Raw genomic sequence first — 21,846 nt, forward strand, 5'->3', positions numbered from 1 at the left:
ATGGCTACTGCTGGCTGCAAGAGCAGCAGGGATATGTAGTCTTCATTCAATGAAGCAATATGGTCAGCTATAATTGCAGTTGTCTTACTAAGGAAGGAGAAAATGGAGATTGATAAGTGGCTAGCAATCTGAGCTGCAGCTCTCAAATTACAGGTCATGACTCAGAGAGGAGACAGAACATTTCCAAGTTCTAGTCAGATGACCACAACTGAACTAATCAGCTATGGCCATGAGGGACAGAGACTTTTTTTTAAAAAAAAGCCTGAGCCACCATAGCTTATTATGACTTAAATATATGTTGTTCATTAACAAAATAATTACTAGTCATCTGCTATTGGTTAGGCACCATGCTAGACCCAGGGGATTTAATGATGAGCAAAAAGAGATTTTAGTCTCTGCCTCATGAAGCTTGTAGTCTAGTGAAGGAGACAGAATGACCAAAGATTACACTGATTAATGGAAAAGTATACATTAATGGTAAAATGCTGAGAACAAACCGCATGTGGTGCCTGAGGAGGTGACCACACAGCTGGGAGATGATGAAAAGGCATTGACTAGTGAAGGGTGGTGATGATGGCAGATGGAATATGGTACTGGTGGAGAGAACAGCTTACGCAAAGGCCCTATGGCAGGAGGGAGCAAAGGTGCAGAAAAGAGGCAGCTGGAGCTCAAAGAGCAAAGGGCACGTGGTCGAAGATTCAGCCGGAGTGATGGAAAGAGCCACACCAGGTAGGGCTTCAAAAGTCACCCTGAGCAGGTTCTACTTTTCCCACACACAGTGGGAAGTCACTGAAGTGTTTTAAGCAGAGAAGGGGGATGGGAGTGATATAATCAAATCTGCATTTTTGAAAAGATCTGTGTGGCTGTTGTGGAGAAAGGGAGGGAGGTCGGGGAGGCAAAATGGATCCAGGGAGACCAGTGAGAAGGCTGGTCCTGTTGTCCTGGCAAGAGATGATGGTAGGTATGGACTAGGCTGGAGACTGAGAAGGTCGGAAAAGTCAACAGAACAGCTGATGGATTGGGTAGGGTGGGGCAGACAGAGGTGGGAGAGATGACGTCTGGGTTTTGTGGTTACAAGACTGGATGGGTGCTGGTGCCATTCATGGAGGTGGGAAACCCTGGGGGAGAACCAAATCGAGGCTTCAGACTTGGGCTGGTCTGTGGTGTTTCTGAGATATCCTTGTGGAGGTGGCCTGCTGGCAGACATTGATTTGCAACTCAGAGAGGAGGTCAGAATTGAAAATGTAAATTTGTGAGTCATCTGCATTTGGGTGGAAATGGAAGCCATGGGTGTAATGAGATGGCTTCATGAGAGTATACAGTGAGAAGAGGAGAGAACCTTGAGGAATACAAACTGGAACATAAGAAGGAACAGGAAGTGAGTTCCTTCCTTGGATCTAGGAAGGTAAGTCTGCAGAGTTGCTAGGTAGAGCAGCCAGAGGAGAACCAGAGAATTGCATCATGGAGGTCTTCTTTTCACAGAATTGTGAAAAGCAGACTAGATCAATGACGCTAATTGAGGTGCTGTGGGCTGCAGGTAACAGAGACCTGATTCAACTGATTTACACAATAGACACTCATGTCACAGACCGTGAAGTCCAGAGGCAGCGCACTGAGGGCGTTTCAGGCTGGGTTTTCCCACGGCTCCCTGACGTCATCCAGGATATGGGCTTTGCCCATCTCTCTGCTCTGCATCCAGGCTGTGGGCTTCATGCTCCCAACTGGTTCCCTGGAAGATGACACACTTCCTTGTTCATGTTCCGGGTGTCTCATAAACCTCTCCTTAAGTCTCGTTGGCCAAAATTGAGTCATAACACCCGTTTCTCAACCCATGGGGATGGGATTACTCTTCAACCAGTCAAGACCATCCCTTAAGCCGATTCAGTCCCCAAATTGCATGGCTGCCAATCAAGGAGGGAGGTGTAGGATGGATGAGAGACCTACAACTGGGATGGATATGGTCAGTTGGCATCCAGCATCCATTTACATCTCCCTCGAGGGTGCCTTTTGTATCGTGTGTTGGAAAGTTAAAAAATACTTTTCTCAGGCTTCCTTGCAGCAAGGATACTGACAGTGAATTAGATTCTGCCAGTTAGATGCACTTCCGTGGGATTTGGAATGCAGAAGTGAGCAGGGCCCATTTTCTTATTGCCTTGTCTCTTGCTACTGGCAAGATGGTCGTGAAAAGGCTAAGTTTTCCTGTAACAGTGTTCTAGGGTTGAGCCATTTTCACAGTGGGAGATGGGAGAGAGTTATAGAGGCAGTGGCAGGGGCCTCCTCATCTCTGGGTCAAGACCACACCCACACGGCTATGTTCTTGGGCTGAGTACTTCCGGTGCAGCCGCCTGACTCCCATCTGGTGTGGAAGAGGTAGTAACTCTCCTGGTGGGCCAGTGCTGTGCGATATTCTGGGGGTCTAGCTGAGGGCCCACCCTCTCTGCCTTTCCAGCAACTTTGTCAGCAGCCAATTCCCTGTGTTAAATACCTTCTGCTTCAAAGGGATTTGATACAGGGAATTAGATGTTTATAAAATGCTGATCTAGAATGGGTTCTGTTTCCTGGATCTGAAACGAAAGGAATTGATGCAACAACCAATCAGAAGCAGTGTGTAACTACAAAGGACTATATGTGGATGGCCAGGAAAGGCCACATGTGCCTGGGCCCCTCAAAACCCCACTGGAGACTTTGGGGGGGTTCCCACACTGCTGTCATTCCTGGAGACATCTAGCACACAGCTCAGAATGCAGCCACCTGTCCAGAGGTGTGTGAAGGGAAAAGACAGCACCAGGGTAAGGGGCTAAAAGTTGAGTGTACTGCCTACAAAAGAAGGAAACCTGCAGGGTGGCCCCAGGGGAGATGGGGGTTCTAGCCTGCAGTCCCCACCCCTCAGTCTGGCATCCAGCCCCCAAAGCACACAGGGCTTTTTTTCACTACCTCTTAAGTGAGTCTGTGTTGCGGGTTAGAATTAAGTAGCATGATGTTGGTGGTCCCCAGTGAAGTCCTTAGTAAAGCAAGGACAGATTTGTGTTTGGAAGGACCATCGAGATAGCTGGCACAGAAGACGGATTGTTTGTGCAATGTCTTCCTGAACACTTTCAGTGACAGGTTGCTCATGAGCTCTAGGGGCAGTTCACTGTTTTTGGACAACTTTGAGTCAGTCAACTTTTTCTGCACGTATGCACTTGCTGCTTGTGTGACCAATAGGGTTGGCCAGAAACCCAGCCAGAGCAGTAAGGGATGAGGTGCGCAAGAATATAGGGGTTGTAAGCTGGCTGTCAAGAAGCGGATCTGGCTCACAGTTGTATTTGTTTGGGAGGTGTAGTTCATTTGAAGTGCAATTCTTTAAGATGAGACACATTCTTTCCTGTTAGTCATAGGTTCCATCATTCCCAGTTTCTTAAGGCAACCTGCTTTATTCACTTATGTTATTGATCAGGTTCTTGAACGCTTTGAGTTTCCACCCCAGTTTTTGAGGAATATTTAAGACTGAGGACTCCTGGGACCTTGTGGATGTCAGGGGACCCCTGGATGTGTGCGACCCCTGGTGGCAGCTGCAGGCTAGTCAGGCTACAGGGAGGGGAATGGAGCGGAAAGATTCCGGCTTCCTCTCAGATGCCCTCTCCCGACTCCTTCCCCTCCCCCCAATCACAAGGTCTAGAGGCGCTGGTGAGTGGCCAAAGTCCCTTTAATATCCCTGAATTGCGTTACAAGTAATACTGCTGGAAGTGAGGAAGGGATGGGATCTGGGGCGGGAGACGGGGAGGAGAAAGGGGGAGCGCCAAGCGCTGATACAAAATATGGCCAAAAGGCTTAGCATGCACGGAAAATTATTGCTGTCGGAAGTTCGTATTTACAGGGTCAACACCCTCCGTAATTGCTTCTGCGACCCCTCTCCCTCCCCTCATCCCTGCCGCCTCCCTACCCGGGTGCGCCTAGAGCTGAGAAGCCCTAGAGAAGTGCCGCTGCTCCAGGGGCCCCTCCAGTCTCCATCCACCTTTGTGGCGAGGGAGAGAAGGGTAGGAGTCCAAGACTCCCGCCCCAGAGCTGGCGCCTAGCGATGGGGCAGAGGCGTGTGCTTAAAGCAGAGGGGGCCGGCCCCGTGAGCGTGGAGGTGTGTGCTTCGGTCCTCACCCGGGCATGCCAAAGCGCGGCGGGGGAGGTAGTGGCGGCCAACGGGGGGTCGGGGGAGGGGGCGGTTGACATCCTCTGCCCCTCTGCCCGGGAGAGTTGCATAGACGTGGCCGGGAGGGAGCGTTCCTCCCGGGGAGCAAAGCGGGCCTGAGGCCCCAGCGGGGTCCGGGGCTCAGTCGGTCCCTGGAACCTGGGGTCCCTCGAGAAGAGGAATAAATAGGAAACAAATCAGGAGGCTCCTCTCTCCGGTCTCCCTGGAATGGGAGTGGAAGGCTCAGGATGCTGGGGACCTGCCCCATGACTGGACCTTGACACCCCTTGCCGTCCCATCCCCCAGTTGAAGGTCAGCAGGCGATCCTCCCATTTCCGTGTCCCTTTCCCCAAAGAGTTCAGGCTCCGATGAGGGCGGGGGCTTCTCCTTCACGACCCAAGACAGGGCGTGGCGGGGGAGCCGGAACAGCCCTCTATGGCCTTTGCTGCCCCTCTCCCTGACCTCCCAGTCCAGCTGGGGAAGCCAGACTGTCCCTGGGTGAGGCCAAGAGATTAAATAGAATAATAAATAGATAAATAAATAAATACACAAATAAATAACTGGAAAGGCCCAGCCAGACAGGATAAGGGCATTTGTGAGGTGCCCCAGACTAACCCCCAACAAATGAGGAGGAGTCCCTGTAGTCTTGGGGGTGGGGAAAGTGCTCAGAGAATCTGGGGAGAGGGCTGCGTGAGGCCGGAAGCCCAGGGAGGGGCTGTCCCCTGGTGCGAGAGGGGCTGCCTTAAGGGACAGGCCCGAACTGCCCCTCAAGTCTGCCCCAGGTCAGAACTCAAAGCGGTGAGAGCTGCTCGAGGGATGAGGGGTCTGGAGAAAGTAGCAGGTGCGAGTGGGTGAGAAGGCCCCCGAGGCCCAGAGTGTGGGTGGTGGCGGTGGTGTGTGAGTATCTGGACCTAAGGCCAGGGAATGGAGGGGTTCGGGAGGGACACACACAGGGAAACAGCAGAGAGGCCAGAGGGATGGTCTGGGGTTGGAATGAGGTCTGGGGCTGCCTCTGAGGTGTGGGTGGGAAAACCAAAGCTGGCATGAGAATCAAGGGAGGGTTTGGGCCTTAGATTGGGTGCTCCAATAGAGGAATGGTGAGAGTAACTAAGCTAAGTGAGAGGAAACGTCTGAACGCTAGGAGGGGAGAGGTGCAGTGTCTGGGCAAGAGAAAATTCCAGCTCTGGGCCCGGGAGAGGCGCGGACCTGATGCCTGAGTTGGGAGCCTTGAGGGCACGGACAGGGGGTCAAGGTCCGAGTGTTGGTAGCGGGAAAGGGCGACGTAGGTGGGAATGCGCTGGGGAAGACAACGCGGGGTATGAGTTGTGGTTTGGGGGCTGGAGAGAAAAGTTCCAGGCTGGGAGGACGTGGTCCCCACGGGGGGCGTGGGCAGGGAAACGTAGCTGGGGTTTCAAGAGGGAGCAGGTGGGGTACCCGGGGCGCGAGTGGAGCGAGTTGCCGGCGCGGGCGCGCGGCGGGAGGCTCAGCTGGCGAGGCCGGCGGCGGGCGGCGGCGGCGGCGGCTCGGCACCCTTGACGCAGGCGGCCTCGCAGTGCTTGTGGAGGTAGGACTTGAGCGCGAAGCTCTTGTCGCACTGGCGGCAGCGGTAGTGCTTGAAGGCGGAGTGCGTCTGCATGTGCGCGCGCAGGTTGGAGCGGTCGGCGAAGGCCTTGCCGCAGTGCGCGCAGCCGAACGGCTTCTCGCCGGTGTGCGAGCGCATGTGGCCCTGCAGCAGCCAGGGCCGCGAGAAGGCCTTGCCACACACGCCGCACTTGTGGCGCAGGTTGTGTGTGAGCACGTGCATTGCCAGCGCCGGCATGGACACGTACGCCTTGCCGCACGTCGGGCACTTGCGCGCCAGCTGGCTGTCCAGGCTGCGGTGCGTCTGCTTGTGGCGGCTCAGGTTCGACGACGTTGCGTACGTCTTGCCGCACTCGGCGCACGCGTGCCGGTGCCCGCCGCCGGCCGGCGCCCCCGCGCGTCCTGCGCGTCCCCCGGCGCTCCCGGCGTCCCCCGCGCCCCCCGCCTCCACGCCGCCCCCACCCCGCCGCCGCCGCGAGCGCCCGTCTGAGATGAAGAAAGCGTCCATGGAGTAGCTGTCGGTCACGGCCGCCTCCCCGCGGAAGTAGCGCGCCGACAGGCTGGACTGCGGGCTCTCGGGGTCGCTGTACTCCTCCGGGGCCGCCGGCGGGTACGCGGGTTCAGCGGGCGCCATCTCCAGGCCTGGCTTCTGGTCGGCATCGTAGCTGCTGGGGGGCAGGCAGTGAGGAGCATAACCTGGAGGGGCGAGAAGGGAGAGGGAGGAAGGTGAGGCGCCCATGAGGCCTTCCGCCTTGAGATAAGTCACTCCCCAGGTCCTCCAGTTCGGAGTTCCATGGCTGCTTTTGGAAGATGATGGCTGCTGCTGAGACGGTGGTCTCTGTCAGGCACCTCGGCTCTTGGTGTCAGTCTGCCTGGGTTCAAATCCTTCCTGCATGGGCCGCAGTAAAAAGAACTCCTATCCCATGCTCTTGGAGCACCGTGCCCTGCAGGGTTCTACTGGCTTTGTGTTCGCCAGCTTCTTAAGGGCTTAACATCCACGCAGTGAAGGTCTTATTATTACACCCACTTTACAGATAGAGAAACTGAGGCACATCGAGCCTAAGCTCACAGCTAGTAAGTGATGGAACCAGGATTCAAACTTTGGCAATCTGACGCCAAAGCCCATGCTCTTTATTCCCACATCTTTCTGCTATTCTAGTCCTGTGACTTCTCTGAATCTCAGTTTCCCCATCTACAAAACAGAACTTATAATTGGACGTCCTTTCCCAGGGTCTTTGGAAGGGCTTGAGTAAAGTGATGAAAAGAACCGCGTAGTAAGAGCGTACTGTGTACCAGGCTCCACCTCAATACTTTACACATGTTAACTCTTTTAATCATCACAGACTCTGCAAAGGAGGTACTATTATAAGCCCCATTTTACACGGAAGGAAATTGAGAGAGCACACAGTAATTGCTATATAAATGATAGGTATTAGAATTATGCTTTTTACTTGCTTGAAAAAGTGACTACTGAAGATTATTTGTCTGCCTCCCACCAGACTGAGCTTCCCAGGGCTGGATCTGTGTGCCCAGCATGTACCTGGCTCAAAAGAGGTGTGTGATGAATAGATGTTGCACAAATGAATCACAGGCCTGTTAGACCCATCCCCCAGGGTTGCTGGAGGATTTAAGAGGTCAAGTGTATGGCGTGCAATATGTGCTCCAGGAAGGAGACTTCCTTGTACTTTGCTCCCTGCTCCACTACACGCCTTCTGCTGTCCTCCTCTGAGAATTCTTTTCCCCCTCCTCCCTCCTCTCTAGAGTTGGATCAGAAATCCTGTCCATTTTGCATTGGAATGATCAGTGGGTGTGCAGGCCGGGACTGTCCCAGAGGATTCCACAGGATTTTCCCAAGGGCAGGGGCCACCCTGATTTGTCTCTGCCTCCCAGGGCCTAGCATGGTCCCAGCACCCTCCTGGGCTCCCAGGAGAATTTCTGGCAGACATTCACAAACTTACTAATTTACTTACATTCACAAATTTACTGGTACTAAATTACCAAAAGTGTTCCCATGTGTGTTGATTCCAGAGAACAGTGGAGTTTGGCCTGCTTTGCTTCTCATCTGGCACCTAGGATGGTCACAGGGTGAAGTCTGTGCAGACTGTCCGCCAACCCTGAAGGGAGGGTGTGCCCTTATTTCTTCCTGTCCCTTCAGTTGCCTTCACAGGACCCTCTGCACACAGTCGTGCTTGGGGATTGTAGGGGTGGAGGGCTAAGTCGGAAGGCGTTCTGGTCAGATGCAGGGAAGGCCCTGGTGGTGGCAGTTTTTCTGTTGAGGGGCTGGTGCCCAGCCTGTCAGCACCCCATTCCTCCTCCTGAATGCCTTTGATCTGGAGGTCCCCCCACCTCCCACTCCAGGCATCAGGCCTTGTCCTCAGGCCCCCAAACAATCAGAATATTGTTTCAGACTGAGTTAAATACCTGTTGGGCACTTCCAGACCCCCTTTTTCCTCAGTATTTCTTCCCGTTGTAATTACTGATGATGGTAACAATAGCTAATATTTATTAAGCACTTACTATGTGGCAGGCTCTGGGCTAAGTGCTTCACTTCCATCACCTCACTGAATCACAAAAATCCTTGTGTTGCAGATGAGGAAACTGAGGTGCAGAGTGGCGATGGCGCTTGCTCAAGGGGCAGAGCAAGGAGTGGAACTCCCTGCACTGTTCCCCTTGTTTTCCGTACACTGGGAAGGCCCTGCGACGAAGCTGTGGCTGGGTTGTTCACTTCCTATAACCAGAGCCCACGCTAGTTTTATTTACTGGGCACTCAGTAAATATTTGTGAAACAGGTGATAAAGATTTGCCAGACCAACTCAGCAGGGTGTGCTACAGGCCGTTCTGTCTGCCTGGTCTTAGGATGATTTGATTCCTGACAGATTCTACCGTAGCTGGGTGACCTTGAGCAAGTCATGCGTCTTTCTGTGCCTCAGGTCCTTTGTCTGGATATGGAGATAGAATATATTGTATTTGCAGGGGGGGTCACTGATGACGTGACCAGTGTCTTGCATGTTCTATTACGAAGGATGGCATATTGGTTAAGTGCACACTTTGGTGCCAGGCTGCCTGGGTTGAGTTCCAGCTTTACTATTCCCAGCTGTGTGATCTTGAACAAACTACTTTGCCTCTCTGTGCCTCAGTTTCCCTAGCTCTAAAATGGGGGATAATAAAAGCACCTAATTCATACAGTTGCAGTAAGGAGTGCATGAGTAAACAAACAATAAGTGACAAGTAAATAACCAGCACTCCTAGAATACTTACATGTCAGACACTGCTTTAAGGGCTTTACAGACCTTAGTGCATTCTACCCTCATGACTCTAAGGTTGGTACCATCTTACAGATGAGGAAACTGAGGTACAAGGTAGTTAAGTAACATGCCCAGGATCGCACAAAGTAACTTATCTCCAGGATTCCAACCCAGTGCCTGGCACACTGGAAAACGTAATACGTGGCCATTATTGTTAAGTAACAGTAACAGTCTCCCCAGATGGGTTTCTGTGCGGCAGTTTTCTTGGCATCTGCTTGGACACATCTTGCTGCTCCTCTCTGTTTCCTCATCCAGAATGTGTAATTTCTACCTCATGTTCTGGTGAGAAAACTTCTGGCATGTAGTGGGAGGGAGCTCAATGAACCAGGCAGTCCTCACCGGACTGGGCTCTCTGTCCGCAGCGCCCTCTGGTGGCGGCCTTCAGCACTGCAGCACCTTACTCCCGTGGCTGGGAGGCTGTTTATAGAGAAATACGGGTTCCTCAAACAAAGGTTGCTCATCTGCCTAGGGACAGATGCGGAATTGCCTTTGGGACAGGATTGTGGGCCCAGACCTGATGCCGAACAGCTGTGGAGTTTGGTGGGGGGTTTGGGTTGGGGATGTCAGGCAGAGGTGGTTCTAACTTGGCTTTGTGACCTTGGCCAGGTTGTGTAACCTCTCTGGACTTAGTCTGTAAGGATGAAGGTTGGCTGGGATGTTCTAAAGACCCCTTCCACATTGAGCTGAATAGATCCCTCAGTGATGTCCATTGTCCTGTCTCCCACCCCCCATCAACTCGACCTTATTCTCCTCAAATCCACAGACCTGTCCTAGCTATGTGATCTCAGGCAAGTTATTTCACCTTTGTATGCCACATCTGTATAAGGAAGCTCGTAATAAGACTGAATGAATAAATGCATGTAAAGTCCTGAGTACAATGCCTGGCACACAATAGCTTCTCAAGCTGTTATTGTTGTTGTTATTATTGTTGTCATTGTTATCCCTTAATTTCCTTGGGATATCCATCCCATCTGCCAGAGAGTAAAAGAAGACATTCACGGTGTCTCAGGCTGCTGTGTGGCCTTGGGCAAAGCACCTCACCTCTCTGGGCCGCAACCCTGGAGAATCCTTTAGGACACTGTAAGCTGTGCTCTTAACTCTGTACGTGGAACGCAGATGGGTTTTGCGTGCCTTCCTCTGCTGCACAAGTGACTATAGAGGCCGACCTGGCCCTCCCTCGGTTGACAGGATGAGGCAGGGCTCTCGTTTGGGTCCTGATAGAGGCAGGGAGGCCCTGGGACCCAGAGAGAAGAGACCTGACTTTCATCCTGTACACATACCCTAGCTCTGTGACTTTGGGCAAGTCATGTAGCCTCTCTGGGCTCAAATCCCCCATTTGAGGGATAGGGACCAGAGCCACCTCTGCTGCATGGTCTCTGGAGGAAGGCTCAGAAACACCTGGGAGATGTTTAGATGTCATGCGCATGTCACCTGAGAATGACTCGTTTTCCCTGCCCAAGGGTCTTGATAGTTTAGGTTGGAAGTCCAGATTCCGTTAAAAAAAAAAAATCCTGCACCCAAAGGAGTGGTGGGAAGGGAATTTTATGAGAATTAAGGTGCTGGGCCCTCTGCAGATACTGTCGCATCCCGCTGACCCCTTAGGGTGAGGGTGGGGGGATCTCTGACCAGAGCTGCTAGGACTGTTACTGCCTCCAGCTCCCACTGAGCTGTCCCCAGCAGTGTGCACCCGGCACTGCACAAAGCCCAGAGGCCCAGGGAGGGGAGAGGATTCGCCCAAGGTCACTGGAGGAGGACTTAGGCTTGAACCCATCCAAAGCCTGTGTTTTCCCCCAAAGCCCTGGGCAGGCATAGAGACCTGCTGGGGGAGGAAAGGTTTTCAGTCGGTAGGGGGAGGGGTGGTGGCTTTGTTCACATAGCATCCCCCAGTTGGCCTGTGTCTGATGGGACGATGGCGTGTTGGAGGTTGGGAAAAGCTATTCTAGACAATGCTCCAGCCCCTTGTAAGTGTTAGAAATAATAAAAAGGAACTACTAACACTTACTGAGCACTTACTGCGTACAGGGCACCTTGCTCAGTACTTTAGGCACATTAGCTCATGTCTTAGGGAACACGATGGTCACTTCTGGTGGCCTAGTTCTACAGAGGCTGAGGGCCAGAGAGGGGCCTCGACGCACCTCAGGTCACAGAGCAAGTTTGTGTCAGAGTGAGACTGGCCTCCTGCCTCCCCGTCCTGGGCTCCTTTTTCCAGTCTCTCCAAACTTTCTCCAGGGGGTTTCCAGCCCCAGTCCCACTTGCCTGTCTCCAGACGGGCCTGGTGGTGGGCCAGCTTCCCAGGTGGCCCACTTTTCTGAGGAGGACCCAGCCCTGCTTGGTGGTGGGGGCTGGAGGGGCTGCTGCCTGGGTATATTTAGAGCTGCGTCTTGCTGTGCCAGGGCCTCGGGCCTCGAGAATGAGCTCCAGCCAGCTGAGCAGAAAGCCAGGTCTGTCAGCAGCAAAGCGAGATAAAAATAGTTTCTCCTGTCTGCTCACAGCGCTGGGCAAAGGGGCTGGTACCTCCCCCTCCCCTTACTGCATCTTTGTTAGCGGTTCCCTGGGCACTGGACCAGAAATGACACCCACCTCCTCTAAGGACCTGGCCACTGGTACACCTGCCCACTGGGGGGAGGGGGCCCCTGAGTCCAGGTGAGCAGAAGCAGAGTGAGGTCTGGCCCAACACGACCAGGGCTGTAGGGTGTAGGGCTCATGTCCCCTGACCCAGACCCGGGAAGTGTCTTGAGGATTCCAGGGCCACTCCCCACTATCCCTACCTTCTGAAATCCCCCATATTGTTTTTTCCTGACTGTGACCCAGTTCCTGTGGCCTACAGGGAGGCCCACAGCTCTGCAGGAATCAATAGGAAAGATTTTTCAAGGGGTGTGGAGACACGCGTGGGTGGCTGAGGGTCTTGAATTGCCTAGCACTGGTTGGCAGAGCAGGCTTCTGCTCCCTCAGAGATCCTCTGGCGGGCCCTTTTTGGGCCTCCTTCTGGAGCCCTGGTGTCTTGCACAGCGTGAGTCATCTCTCCAGCCTCCTGCTTCCTGCCCTGGCCTCTCTCTGCCCCAGGGTGCAATCAGAGGACCCATTCCAACCTCCCTCCCTGCTCAAAGGCTGGCCGTGGACACTGCTCCAGGGAAGACCACTGCTGGGAAGGAGAGCAGGAGTTCTGGGTGCCTCATCTCTCAGCAGCATCTCACCATGCCCCTCAGAGGCCTTCAGGCTGTGGGGACCCCTGGAACATGTGATGATGCACTCATCAGGGAGGTGTGACAGGTTCTCAGTGTGTGTGCGTGTGTGCACGGGGCATCTCTGGGCTGTATAAGTTGTTGTGCAGACAAAGGGACTTGGTGTACTCGCCTGCCTTCCCTCAGGAACCACTAATTGAGACTGTCCAAAGAGTGGGTGCTCAGCTCAGGTCCCTCATGTCCCCCTTGTGACCCCAGGCTTTAGGGGGGACTGTGGGCTCCAGATTCCATATCCTACCCAGGCTCTGTTATTCTATACTCCCACTGAGTAATTCTTAGGAAAAGCAGATTTCTAGGTCCCTAGAAAATCAGAGCTTAAAAGAGATCAAGTTTAACTGCTTGATTTCATAAAAGGGAAACTGAGGCTGAGGTAGGGGAACATTAGTCCAAAGCCATAGAAAAAGCTAATGAACCCAGCCATCCTTGTGAATAGACCTGGAAATAACCTTGGACTAAAAATTGGACCTGGATTTTGATCCTGGACCCTGAACATTGACCTGAACCTGATCCTGGGCATTGAAACTTGAACTTGGACGTGAATTTGTTCTGAATCTTGGACTGGACCTATAACCTCGGACATTGGCCTTGGACCTAGACCTTGGACCTGGTCCTCGACCTACCGTACCGTAGGATGTCGACCTTAGGTTGCGTATGGACATTGGACCTGGACCTCAGATCTGGACCTGGAGGTTGGATATGGATATTGGACCTGAACTTAGACCTGGACCTTGGACCTGGACCAAGACTGAGATGCCAGGGAAAGTGGTAGTTAAATAAGACCTAGATGGGCCTGCTGTGTGTCCTTGGGCACCTCCCCAACCTTCTCTGAGCTCTCTCTGCCAAGGAATTGGGGCAGACCTTTCGAATCCCTGCTCCCAGATGGACTTTCTGAGAGGTGGGGAAGATGTGTTGGGGATTAAAGCCGGGCTCCCAGGCCTGGCCTGGAGCGACACCCTGGCGCCATCAGAGAGAGTGAGAGGAAGCGGGCACTGGTGTAATGTGGTCAACTAGATAAGCCCATGGGCAGAAGTAGGAGCACTTCCTCAGCCTGCTAGCTGGAGAGGCTTAATGTAGCTGTGGAGGGCAGACAACTGTGTTATTGGATTGGCATTGATCCCTCATCTGCCTGGGTTGGATGCACTCTGAAGGAGTAGGGGGCCAGCATGGGGGGGGTGCAGAGAAAGGGGGACCTGGGGCCCCGCTGGAGTTCAGAGTTAGGGCGTGAAGGAGGTAGACACTCAGCTGGGTTCCACAGAGACCACTGCAGTGCAGAGGGATGGACAGCAGTCTTTCCTGGGATGGCGAGTCTCCTGCTGGGGGCACAGGCCTGTGAAAGGGTGGGCTTGGTGGAGTGGGAGGGTGAGGTTCTGAGAGGGTTAGGAAGATGTGAGTTGGCAAGTCACCCAGAGACTGAATCTGTGCTCAGAATCACCCAGGGGAGAGGAGGGGAAGGCAAGGCTCCACTAAGACACGAAACAGAAACAGTAGAGCAGCGAGCGAGAGGAGCAGGAGGGCGAGAAAAGGCATTGTTTTGGAGAGGATGGTGAAATGAGACCTAGCTTCTCTTTGGGGAGCTCTGCAGAGGGACCTGGAGCTTTCCCTGTTTGGGGGGCTTCCCCTCCCCCATTTATGGGTTCTATGAGTTCAGGGGGAGCCTGGGGTAGGGCGGCAGAGAGCACTGGGGGGTGTGTATATGTATGTGCTGGAGGAGGCGCCCTCCAGGAATTCTCCACACTCCCAGGCATTCCCTGGGCTGGGCTACACCTCTTTCATTTGGGGTCTTGCATCTTTATCAGTTAGGAGCCTGTGGTTCCGCTGACCTCCACATTCACAGGCCCCCTCCCTGTTGATCCCACCCCCCCAGATTCCCCTCCCACCAGCCTCCTTCTGACCCTGCAGCCCTTGCTGCAAGGATGGCTTGTAAGAGGATCTTTCTAATAACTGGAACTATCTCCAGCCCCAGGCCCTCCCCCTGCCTCTCTCTGTCCCTCCCCCTCCTCCCATGTTCCCCCCTCCCTCCTTCCCTCCCTCCTTCCCTCCCTCACTCTCCTCACTTCCCCCCCTTCCTCTCTTTCTCCTTGTTTACCCAGCACACTTACACACGCTGGGAGAGGAAAACGTCAGCTCAGCAATTTTTCACACTTCCCTCAAACGCTCAGCAAGGTTATTTCCGGCAGAGCGGAGACAGCGGACTACTGGGAGCTGACAGGCTCTCTGAGGACCCCTAGCACCCCTACCCACCCATGGAGTGAGGGAGCCCTTACTACCCAGTCTGGCCACACCCCACGGATGGGAGAGGCCCCTGAAAACAACAAAGCAGACCCTATGTTTCCAGCCATAGTCAGCCTGAAGGGTCACCCCTTGGTCTCTGGCACTAACCATCTACTGCAGACACTGCCAAGGCGGCCAGGTGAGGGTGTATGTCCTCACCATGGGGCAGCCTGCAGAGACTGAAGCCAAGAAAAATGCCAGGTCTCAGAAACTGTCACCCTCAGCCAGGCATCAGATGGTAAATGAGCCCTATAGAAACCTTGACACTAGCCCCCTGCATTCTGTTAGACTCTTGTCCAGGCATCTCCAATGCCTCTCATCCCACACTTGACCTTCACAGAAGCTGAACTTGTCAAAGTTGGAAGGTACTTCGTTTGCGATATCCAACTCTTCCTGCTGGGGAGGTGGAGTACCCGAAAAAGGAAGGCACTGGCCCAAGGTCACACAGCAAATCAGATCTAGAGCCCAGGCCGTCCAGAGTTCCAGGCCAAATAGCAGACTATTGGGACAGCTTCGGGATTCCCTGGAGGCTCGGGAGCTGGCTTGGCTCATTTGGGGAAAGGGCCAAAGATGGGTAGTTCTAGGTGTCCAATCTGGTGGACCTTCATAGCAACACCCCTGCTCGTGGCTTTGCCCTGACCCTGCTCCCCACCATTCACTCAGGGGCTCTTTTTAAAAGCTTTTTTGGACTGGATTCAAGGCAGGGCACTCCTCCCTGCCTCCCGAGGAACAACCTGCAATTTTGGTGCATGAGAAATTCTCTGGGCTTCTCCAGGATTCCTCAGCTGGCCTGGGTACAGGACCAAGGGTGCCTCAAGGGGTGGGAGCCCGGGGCTTTGTGTCATTCCCCCAAGGGATCCACAGCGCAGTCTTGCAAGCATTTCAGTTTCTACCCAGCTCCCAGCACACACACACCCCCACCCCTGGCATGGCCCCAGTCCACCCTCTGTCCTACCAGCACTCAGCCAAGCTCAGTCATGTCCCTGGGCTTTTGTCCTGGACCCCAAGAGGCCCTGGGGTCAAGAAAAGAGGACAGTAGAATAAGGGGCATGTGGGCAGCAAGAAAGGGGGTTTGTTCTTTGGGGATCTGCATGAGGCCAGGGGTTGAGGGACTGTAGTTGTATCCCTGATAACTCCCTAATTTCTTTGACCTTGATGAGGTCACAGAGCCCTTTGCCCAGCGCCCTCTTGCTACCTGCCTTGGCAGAGTGATGGAATGTGGGTGAACTGCTTGGAAATCCCCAGGCAGTAGCTCCCACCCTCCCGGGCTCCTGCTTTTGCCATACTAGCTACCTCTCTCATCCTCAGCCCTTTCTTCTCTCCTTTTCCCTTCCCTTCTCTCTCTCTCTCTCTCTCTCACACACACACACACACCCCAAAGCTGATGCCACATGTGATGTCAGATTTCTTACTGCCAAAGGGACACCTCCTCTCCAGACACCGGCCCTGGTGGGGGCCATCAGAGGAGAACTCTTTTGTGATCCCCTTGATGGGGGATGGGGTCCACAGAAGCAGGCGCAGATTCTTCTCCACACCTCCCAGAGATCACCCCCTTCTGGGCCTGAATGACCTCCCTCGTCCCCCAAACCCTTGTCCCTGCAGGAACTTGCTCTGAGAAGAGATGGAGTGCTAGGGGAGAGGGACTTACACGGAGCAGCAGGGCTGGCTCTGGAGGGGGGTGAGAAGCTGGAATGGGGAGGGAGTGCAGCCAGGGAACCAGGAGCCACTTTGTGGGAACCTGTCCTGGAAGTCCCCTCTTCCTCCAAGTCCCCAGGACAGGCCCACCCTTTGGCAAGCATGTGGCTGAGGGTAACAAAAGAGTTGCTGAGAGAGGGGACCTGAGAACACTTGTCTGGCATCACCGGGGGCGCCCAAGCGACCCCCAGGAGCCAATCTCATCTCCCCAGAGACTGGGAGCCAGGCGCTGCTTCCCGTCCCCACCAGGGGAGCACACTCAAGCCGCCAGCCTCCTTCGCTCCACCAGGGAGAGGGGACCCTCACACTGCCTTGTGCACTAGCCCCCTAGCATTAGCCCTTCATGGGCGCCGCTCTCCATTCTCTCAACACCCCTCACTCCAGCCCTGTTCCAGGGCCACAACTTTCAAAGTCCGGGTTGGTGCGTGGCTTCGGGACGGGCAGACCCTGCGACTTTCCCTTTGTACGGACCTAGACCCTGCCCCGCCCGCCCGCTCTCAGGAAGCCCAGAAGGCGCACACCGCCAGGGAATCTCTTCCTGGGGTTCCCTGCCACGCGCACCCCTCCTCAATGCCCGAGTTCGGGAGGGCCCGAACCCTCTCCCTTCTTTCCCCACTGCCGGGTCCCACTCACCGTTGTCCCCGGGCGGCCCTCGGGCGCCAGGAAGCACGTAGGCGGTCTCCAAGGGGTGGTAAGTGGGCGCCGGCACCCCGCTGCACTGGAAGCCGTCCCCTTTGATCTTCTTTACCAGGAAGGAGCGCGGCATGGTGCAACTGGCGGGGGGCTCAGCGGGGGCACTTGCGTGGGGCCCGAGTGGGGGGAGGCAGCCAGCCGGGCGCGATTGGCTGTCTTCGCGGGGTTTCAGCACTGGACAGCTCCCAGCGGGCGGGCGGGCGGGCGGGCGGCAGCACGGAGCCGGCCCGGGTGGCGGCGGCCCCGGCTCAGAGCTCCGGCTCCGGCTCCGGCTCGGGTTTGGCGGCGGCGACGCGCAGACAGGCGATCTCTGGAGCTGTGCTCAGCACTCCGGCTGCCGGCTTTATATGGGACGCAGGCTGGAGGAGATCAGGTGGTCCCCCAGCAATGGAACTGTTCAGCGCTCTAATCCATCAAATGTCCCCCAGGACAATCGCTCCGCACACGTTACCCTGAACCGGCGGCGGTGGGGGCAGGCCAGGCGCAGGGAGCAGCGGGCAGGCAGGAGGGGAGAAAGTGAGGATGAGAAAGGCGCAGAGATAGAGAGAGACAGAGAAAGAGGAGTGTGCATGGGGGATGGGGTGGGGGAAGACAGAGAGAGAGAGAGAGAGAGAGAGAGAGAGAGAGAGAGAGAGAGAGGAGATACACGGAGAAAGACAGAAAGAGACATACAGAGAAAGACAGACACACTGAAAGAGGTAGAAATAAAAACAGAGAAACCAAGATAAGGACAAAAAGACAGGAGAGAAACAGAAGAAAGAGATGGAGTGAAGTAGCAGCATACACTCACACACCCACGGGAGGCAAAGAGATCCAGACACACAGAAAGAAAGCCCCCAGCGATGCAAAGAAAGGGAAAGAAAAGTGCAAGATAGAGGGAGAAGCCGAGGGGAGAGGAGGGAGAGCGGTCCGGCAGGCAGGATTCAGGCACATGGGGACACAGGGAAGGGCTGCAGAGGAGTGTGAGCCCGCCAGCCAGCGGCCACCCTCCTGCCTCCAGTCCTCTCCCTTGCCCCCAATTCTGAAGTGACCAGTGTGGACACTCAGCTTTAACTAGAGGAAGTCGTACCACCCCACCCCAGCTCGGCCTCCCATTGAAGCCCCTTATTGGGTTTGGGGTTCAACTTTCTTCTCCCAGACTGGTGGGGGGAGCAAGTCTTCCATGTCGATGCCCGCCCCCGCTCAGCCGGTCCTGTTCCGGTGCCTCGCTCAGGCGGGCGCTGCAAGAGGAAGTGAAAATCGTCCAGTAATTAATTTCCCTGCTGCCGGGGGGTGGTGGTTTTGACACATCCGAGGCTGTGTCTTTCCCTGAAGCGGGGAGCAGACAATAGAGACACGTGGACTGAGAAGGGAGAGGGGAAAGGGAGGGGGAGCGGGACTCCCGCTGGAACTCTTTGCAGGTCAGCTCCTTTGTCTCCGGGAGGATCTGAGCAGACCCCTAACCCCCCACTATCCCGGCCCAAACCTGGGGGAACTCTCATATCTTGGCAGGAGCTAGGAACAGGAGAACTCAGCCCCTGGCCCAGAAGCTGCTTGGCAAAGTGCCCTGGTGGTGGGCTGGCCTCAGCAAGTATGGGATGGCTAGTGCACAAGAGTCTCAGAATGAGACTCCAGGAATGCAAAGATCTCATTGGTCAACAGCATTCTGTTTGTGGGATGCAAGGCTGGTGGAACAGGGATGTGCTTTTGGGACTGGGTCATCCAATACCAGTGGAGAGACTAAGACCCAGAGAGGTCCTGGAGGTGCCCAAGGTCCCACAGTGAGTCGGCAGAAATTTCCAGAGACTCCATGGTCTTTGGGTATCACTGAGTCAGGGGCTCACACCATCTTTGAGGTGTGGCTTAGAAACCTCAATAAAATTTGGGTCCCTGATCTTGCCAATGTCCTGCCAACTTCCCAGTCATGTTGCCTCATATTTTGTCCCCTGGGACTTTTTTTTTTAACCCCAGTTACTGAAGGTTGAGGTGACCACATCCCGTGAATCAGGGCACACCCCATATTCTCTATTCCAGCCACACAAGCCTCCTTCTAGTTCCTCAGGCTTGCTGCTTTCTCGCTTGTTTCTTAGTTTCCACTCTGTTCAGGTTGTCCTTTCCTCCCCTTCACGCTAGCCCTCTCCTACTTGTCCTCAGGACTTAGCCGAAGCATCACTGCCTCCAGGAAGAGTCCCTGACTGCTCACATTGTGGGCTAGGCCCACGTGCTCATCAGCACCTGAGCTTCGTGAGTTCAGTGACTCCGTCCTGTGTTTGGCTCTGTACACTCTTACAGTGTGCAGTAGGGTATCCCAGTTCCCCTACATACTAGCCCTGGGATCTTGGGCAAGTTATTCAGCTGCTCTGTGCCTCAGTTTCCCCACTTAGAAAATGGTAGTAATAATTGTTGCTAGTTCAGGTTGTTGGGAGCATTGCAAGTGTTGCTCTATAAAAAAGGCTTCGTTGGCATGGTGCCTGGCATATAGTAGGTGCTCAATACATGCGGGTTCTTTTCTATATGTACAGCTCTATATGGAGCACCCAGGATTCATTTAGCACATGTTTGCAGGGTTCTGTGGAATAGTCCCTGCTGTCTTAGAGGTGACACTCAAGGGACAGTGGATGGACACTGAAAAGGAACCACCGCAGTCAGTATCTCTCTAAACAGCTGTTCAGTGCTGTAAGGAACATAAAACTGGGCAGGCGATGGAAAGCAATGGGACGTTTATGGTGGTCAGCAAGGGTCTCCTGGGAGAGCTGACATCTGAGCTGAGACTTCAGCGATCAGAGGGAGCCAGCTATGGGAGGAGCCAAGGAAAGAGTGCTCCAGGCAGACGTTTCATGAGTTCAAAGGCTCTGAGCCAGGAATGAGCTTGGGCCATAGAGGAAGTTGTTGACAGTTATTCATGGTGTATTCATATTTTTGAGTTTGGGATCTGGAGCTCTGTCCTCTAGGGGTGCCTAGTCCAGTGGGTAAATAAGATAAGTGGGTGCCCATGAGCTCACCTCTGCCTATCTGATGGTTCTACCAACCTCCTACAAAGAGATAGTAAGACAGATCCCAGAGAGCTTCACAAGACACTGAGGGTCCACGGTGACTTAATGATAGATCTGGGACAGGACTCTCCCTCATCAGTTCTTCTCACTGGGCAGAATGGAGATGTAAACCACCCCTGAACTGACAGATAGGAGCCACACAGAAGTGATGTATCCAAGGTCCCGTAATAACCACTAGTGTCAAGTTGAGGATAAGATCCCAGGTCTCTGACCTCCGGTTGGAGGATGGTGTGGGCACCTTTAGCAGATAAGAAGAAACCTTCAGCCCAGAAGGTGAGGTTCAAAAATACCTCTGAGGGAGGGCTTTAAGCCTGGATGAAAGCACGGTTTCATCACTAGAGAAGGGCCTTCTGTTCCCCAAGACTCCCCTAACACTAGCTTCCTGGTTTCAGAAAGTCCACTGTTAGGAATTCATTTCTCCAAGTCACATCAAATAAAGAAAGAACTTTATTCCCAGGGATGTTTGCTGCAGCATCAGAGACTGGAATAAAATTCCCAAGCTTGAGAAAATGGGAGGGGGTTGTGAAGAAGACATCCTCTTGATGGACTATCCCGCAGCCATTAAAAATTATCATATAGAGGGAAAGCTCATGGAATTATGTTAAATGGAGGTTGCAGAATACAGAAATCTCTCACAGCATGTTCACAACTATGAACCAAAATAAAAATAAACATGCAAGTGAAAGGAGGGTGGTAGGACTATGGGTTCCACCCCCTTTCGTGTTTTCCAAAAAAACCATAAAATGTTTCGGTTCATCAAGCATTTATCTCGAGCATTTGCTAACTACCCCCTTACTTCTTAAGAGAAGAAATGATAAAGTTTTGTAAAACATATCAGGGTATTCATACTCCTCACTTTGGGGAAGATAGCACTGCTGGTGGCAAATATCCCCAACAGCAACCATAATTATTATTATTATATCAATGGCAACATTACCGAGTAGCTCCGCGTGCCTGGCACTGCGCTAAACACTTTTACCCGTCACAGAAGCAGTTTACCAGGGGCTTTAGACAGGGATTTGGAATCAGCCTGCCTTCAAATCCATGCTCCATCCTGCCCCAGATCTGTGATTCTCTGTGCCTCCATTTTCTCATCTGGAAAATGGGGATATTTATAGGGCCTGTCTCACAACATTGTAGTGATGATGAAATGATAACGTACTTGGAAAGTGCTTAGAACAGTGCCTGGCACACAGTAACTGGACTTGATAATTGTTAACTATTTTTAGTTACATATCTTAACTCATTGAAACCCTGCTATGGCCTCATGGGAGAAGCTCTGTTATTGGCCTGTTCTAGATGGGGGTAAAGGACTGGCTCAAGGCCCCACGGTCACTATGTGGAGGAGTTGGGGCGGGTCCTGCTGCCTGCCTCCCCAAGAGCCTGGCGCCTGGCACAACGGACCTAGCTGGTGGGGGCTGCAGGCTCTGCCCTCCCTGCCCTGCCTAGTCTGTTTCCACAGCCTCCAGATTTCAACCCAGCCCTGCCCATCAGAAAGGAGGGTAGCTACTAGTGCCCAGGTGTAACTCTCGGTGCTGTGTCACCCCAGGTGGCTGCCCTGAGACTCTACACATTTGTCCAGAGGGCCGGTGGCATTGTATTTGCAGGCATTACTCCATGGTGTTAGGAAGGAGCGCTGCCCTGGGAGTCAGGAGCCTGATTCCAGCCCTGGCTTTTCTCTCGCTGCTCCTTCTGCTGGCTCTAGCTTTCTCATCTGTCAAATGGGCATGGGACAAGATGGTCCCTGAGCTGCTATCCAGAACCGATAATGGAATTCTGTATGAATTCCAAGGAGGAGAGTGGCCGTAAATGCATCCACTCCGTGCTGATGGGGCTTTTTCTGGTGAGCTTCACTTCCTCTGCCC

The 21,846-nt window shown here is 53.9% G+C and overlaps 1 protein-coding gene across 1 annotated transcript; it reads right to left on the reverse strand.

Annotated features, from left to right (window-relative positions):
* Positions 1–3,667: 3,667 nt before the first annotated feature.
* Positions 3,668–17,155, reverse strand: SCRT2 (scratch family transcriptional repressor 2). The gene is made up of 2 exons (XM_033095390.1): positions 16,890–17,155; positions 3,668–6,439 (listed from the first exon to the last, which is right to left on the reverse strand). The coding sequence occupies exons 1-2, from the start codon at positions 17,020–17,022 to the stop codon at positions 5,646–5,648; spliced, it is 927 nt and encodes a 308-aa protein (XP_032951281.1). The 5' UTR covers positions 17,023–17,155; the 3' UTR covers positions 3,668–5,645.
* Between the last annotated feature and the right edge of the window lie 4,691 nt (positions 17,156–21,846).

Source organism: Rhinolophus ferrumequinum, chromosome 23 (assembly GCF_004115265.2).
Source record: "Rhinolophus ferrumequinum isolate MPI-CBG mRhiFer1 chromosome 23, mRhiFer1_v1.p, whole genome shotgun sequence".
Taxonomy (NCBI): Eukaryota; Metazoa; Chordata; class Mammalia; order Chiroptera; family Rhinolophidae; genus Rhinolophus; species Rhinolophus ferrumequinum.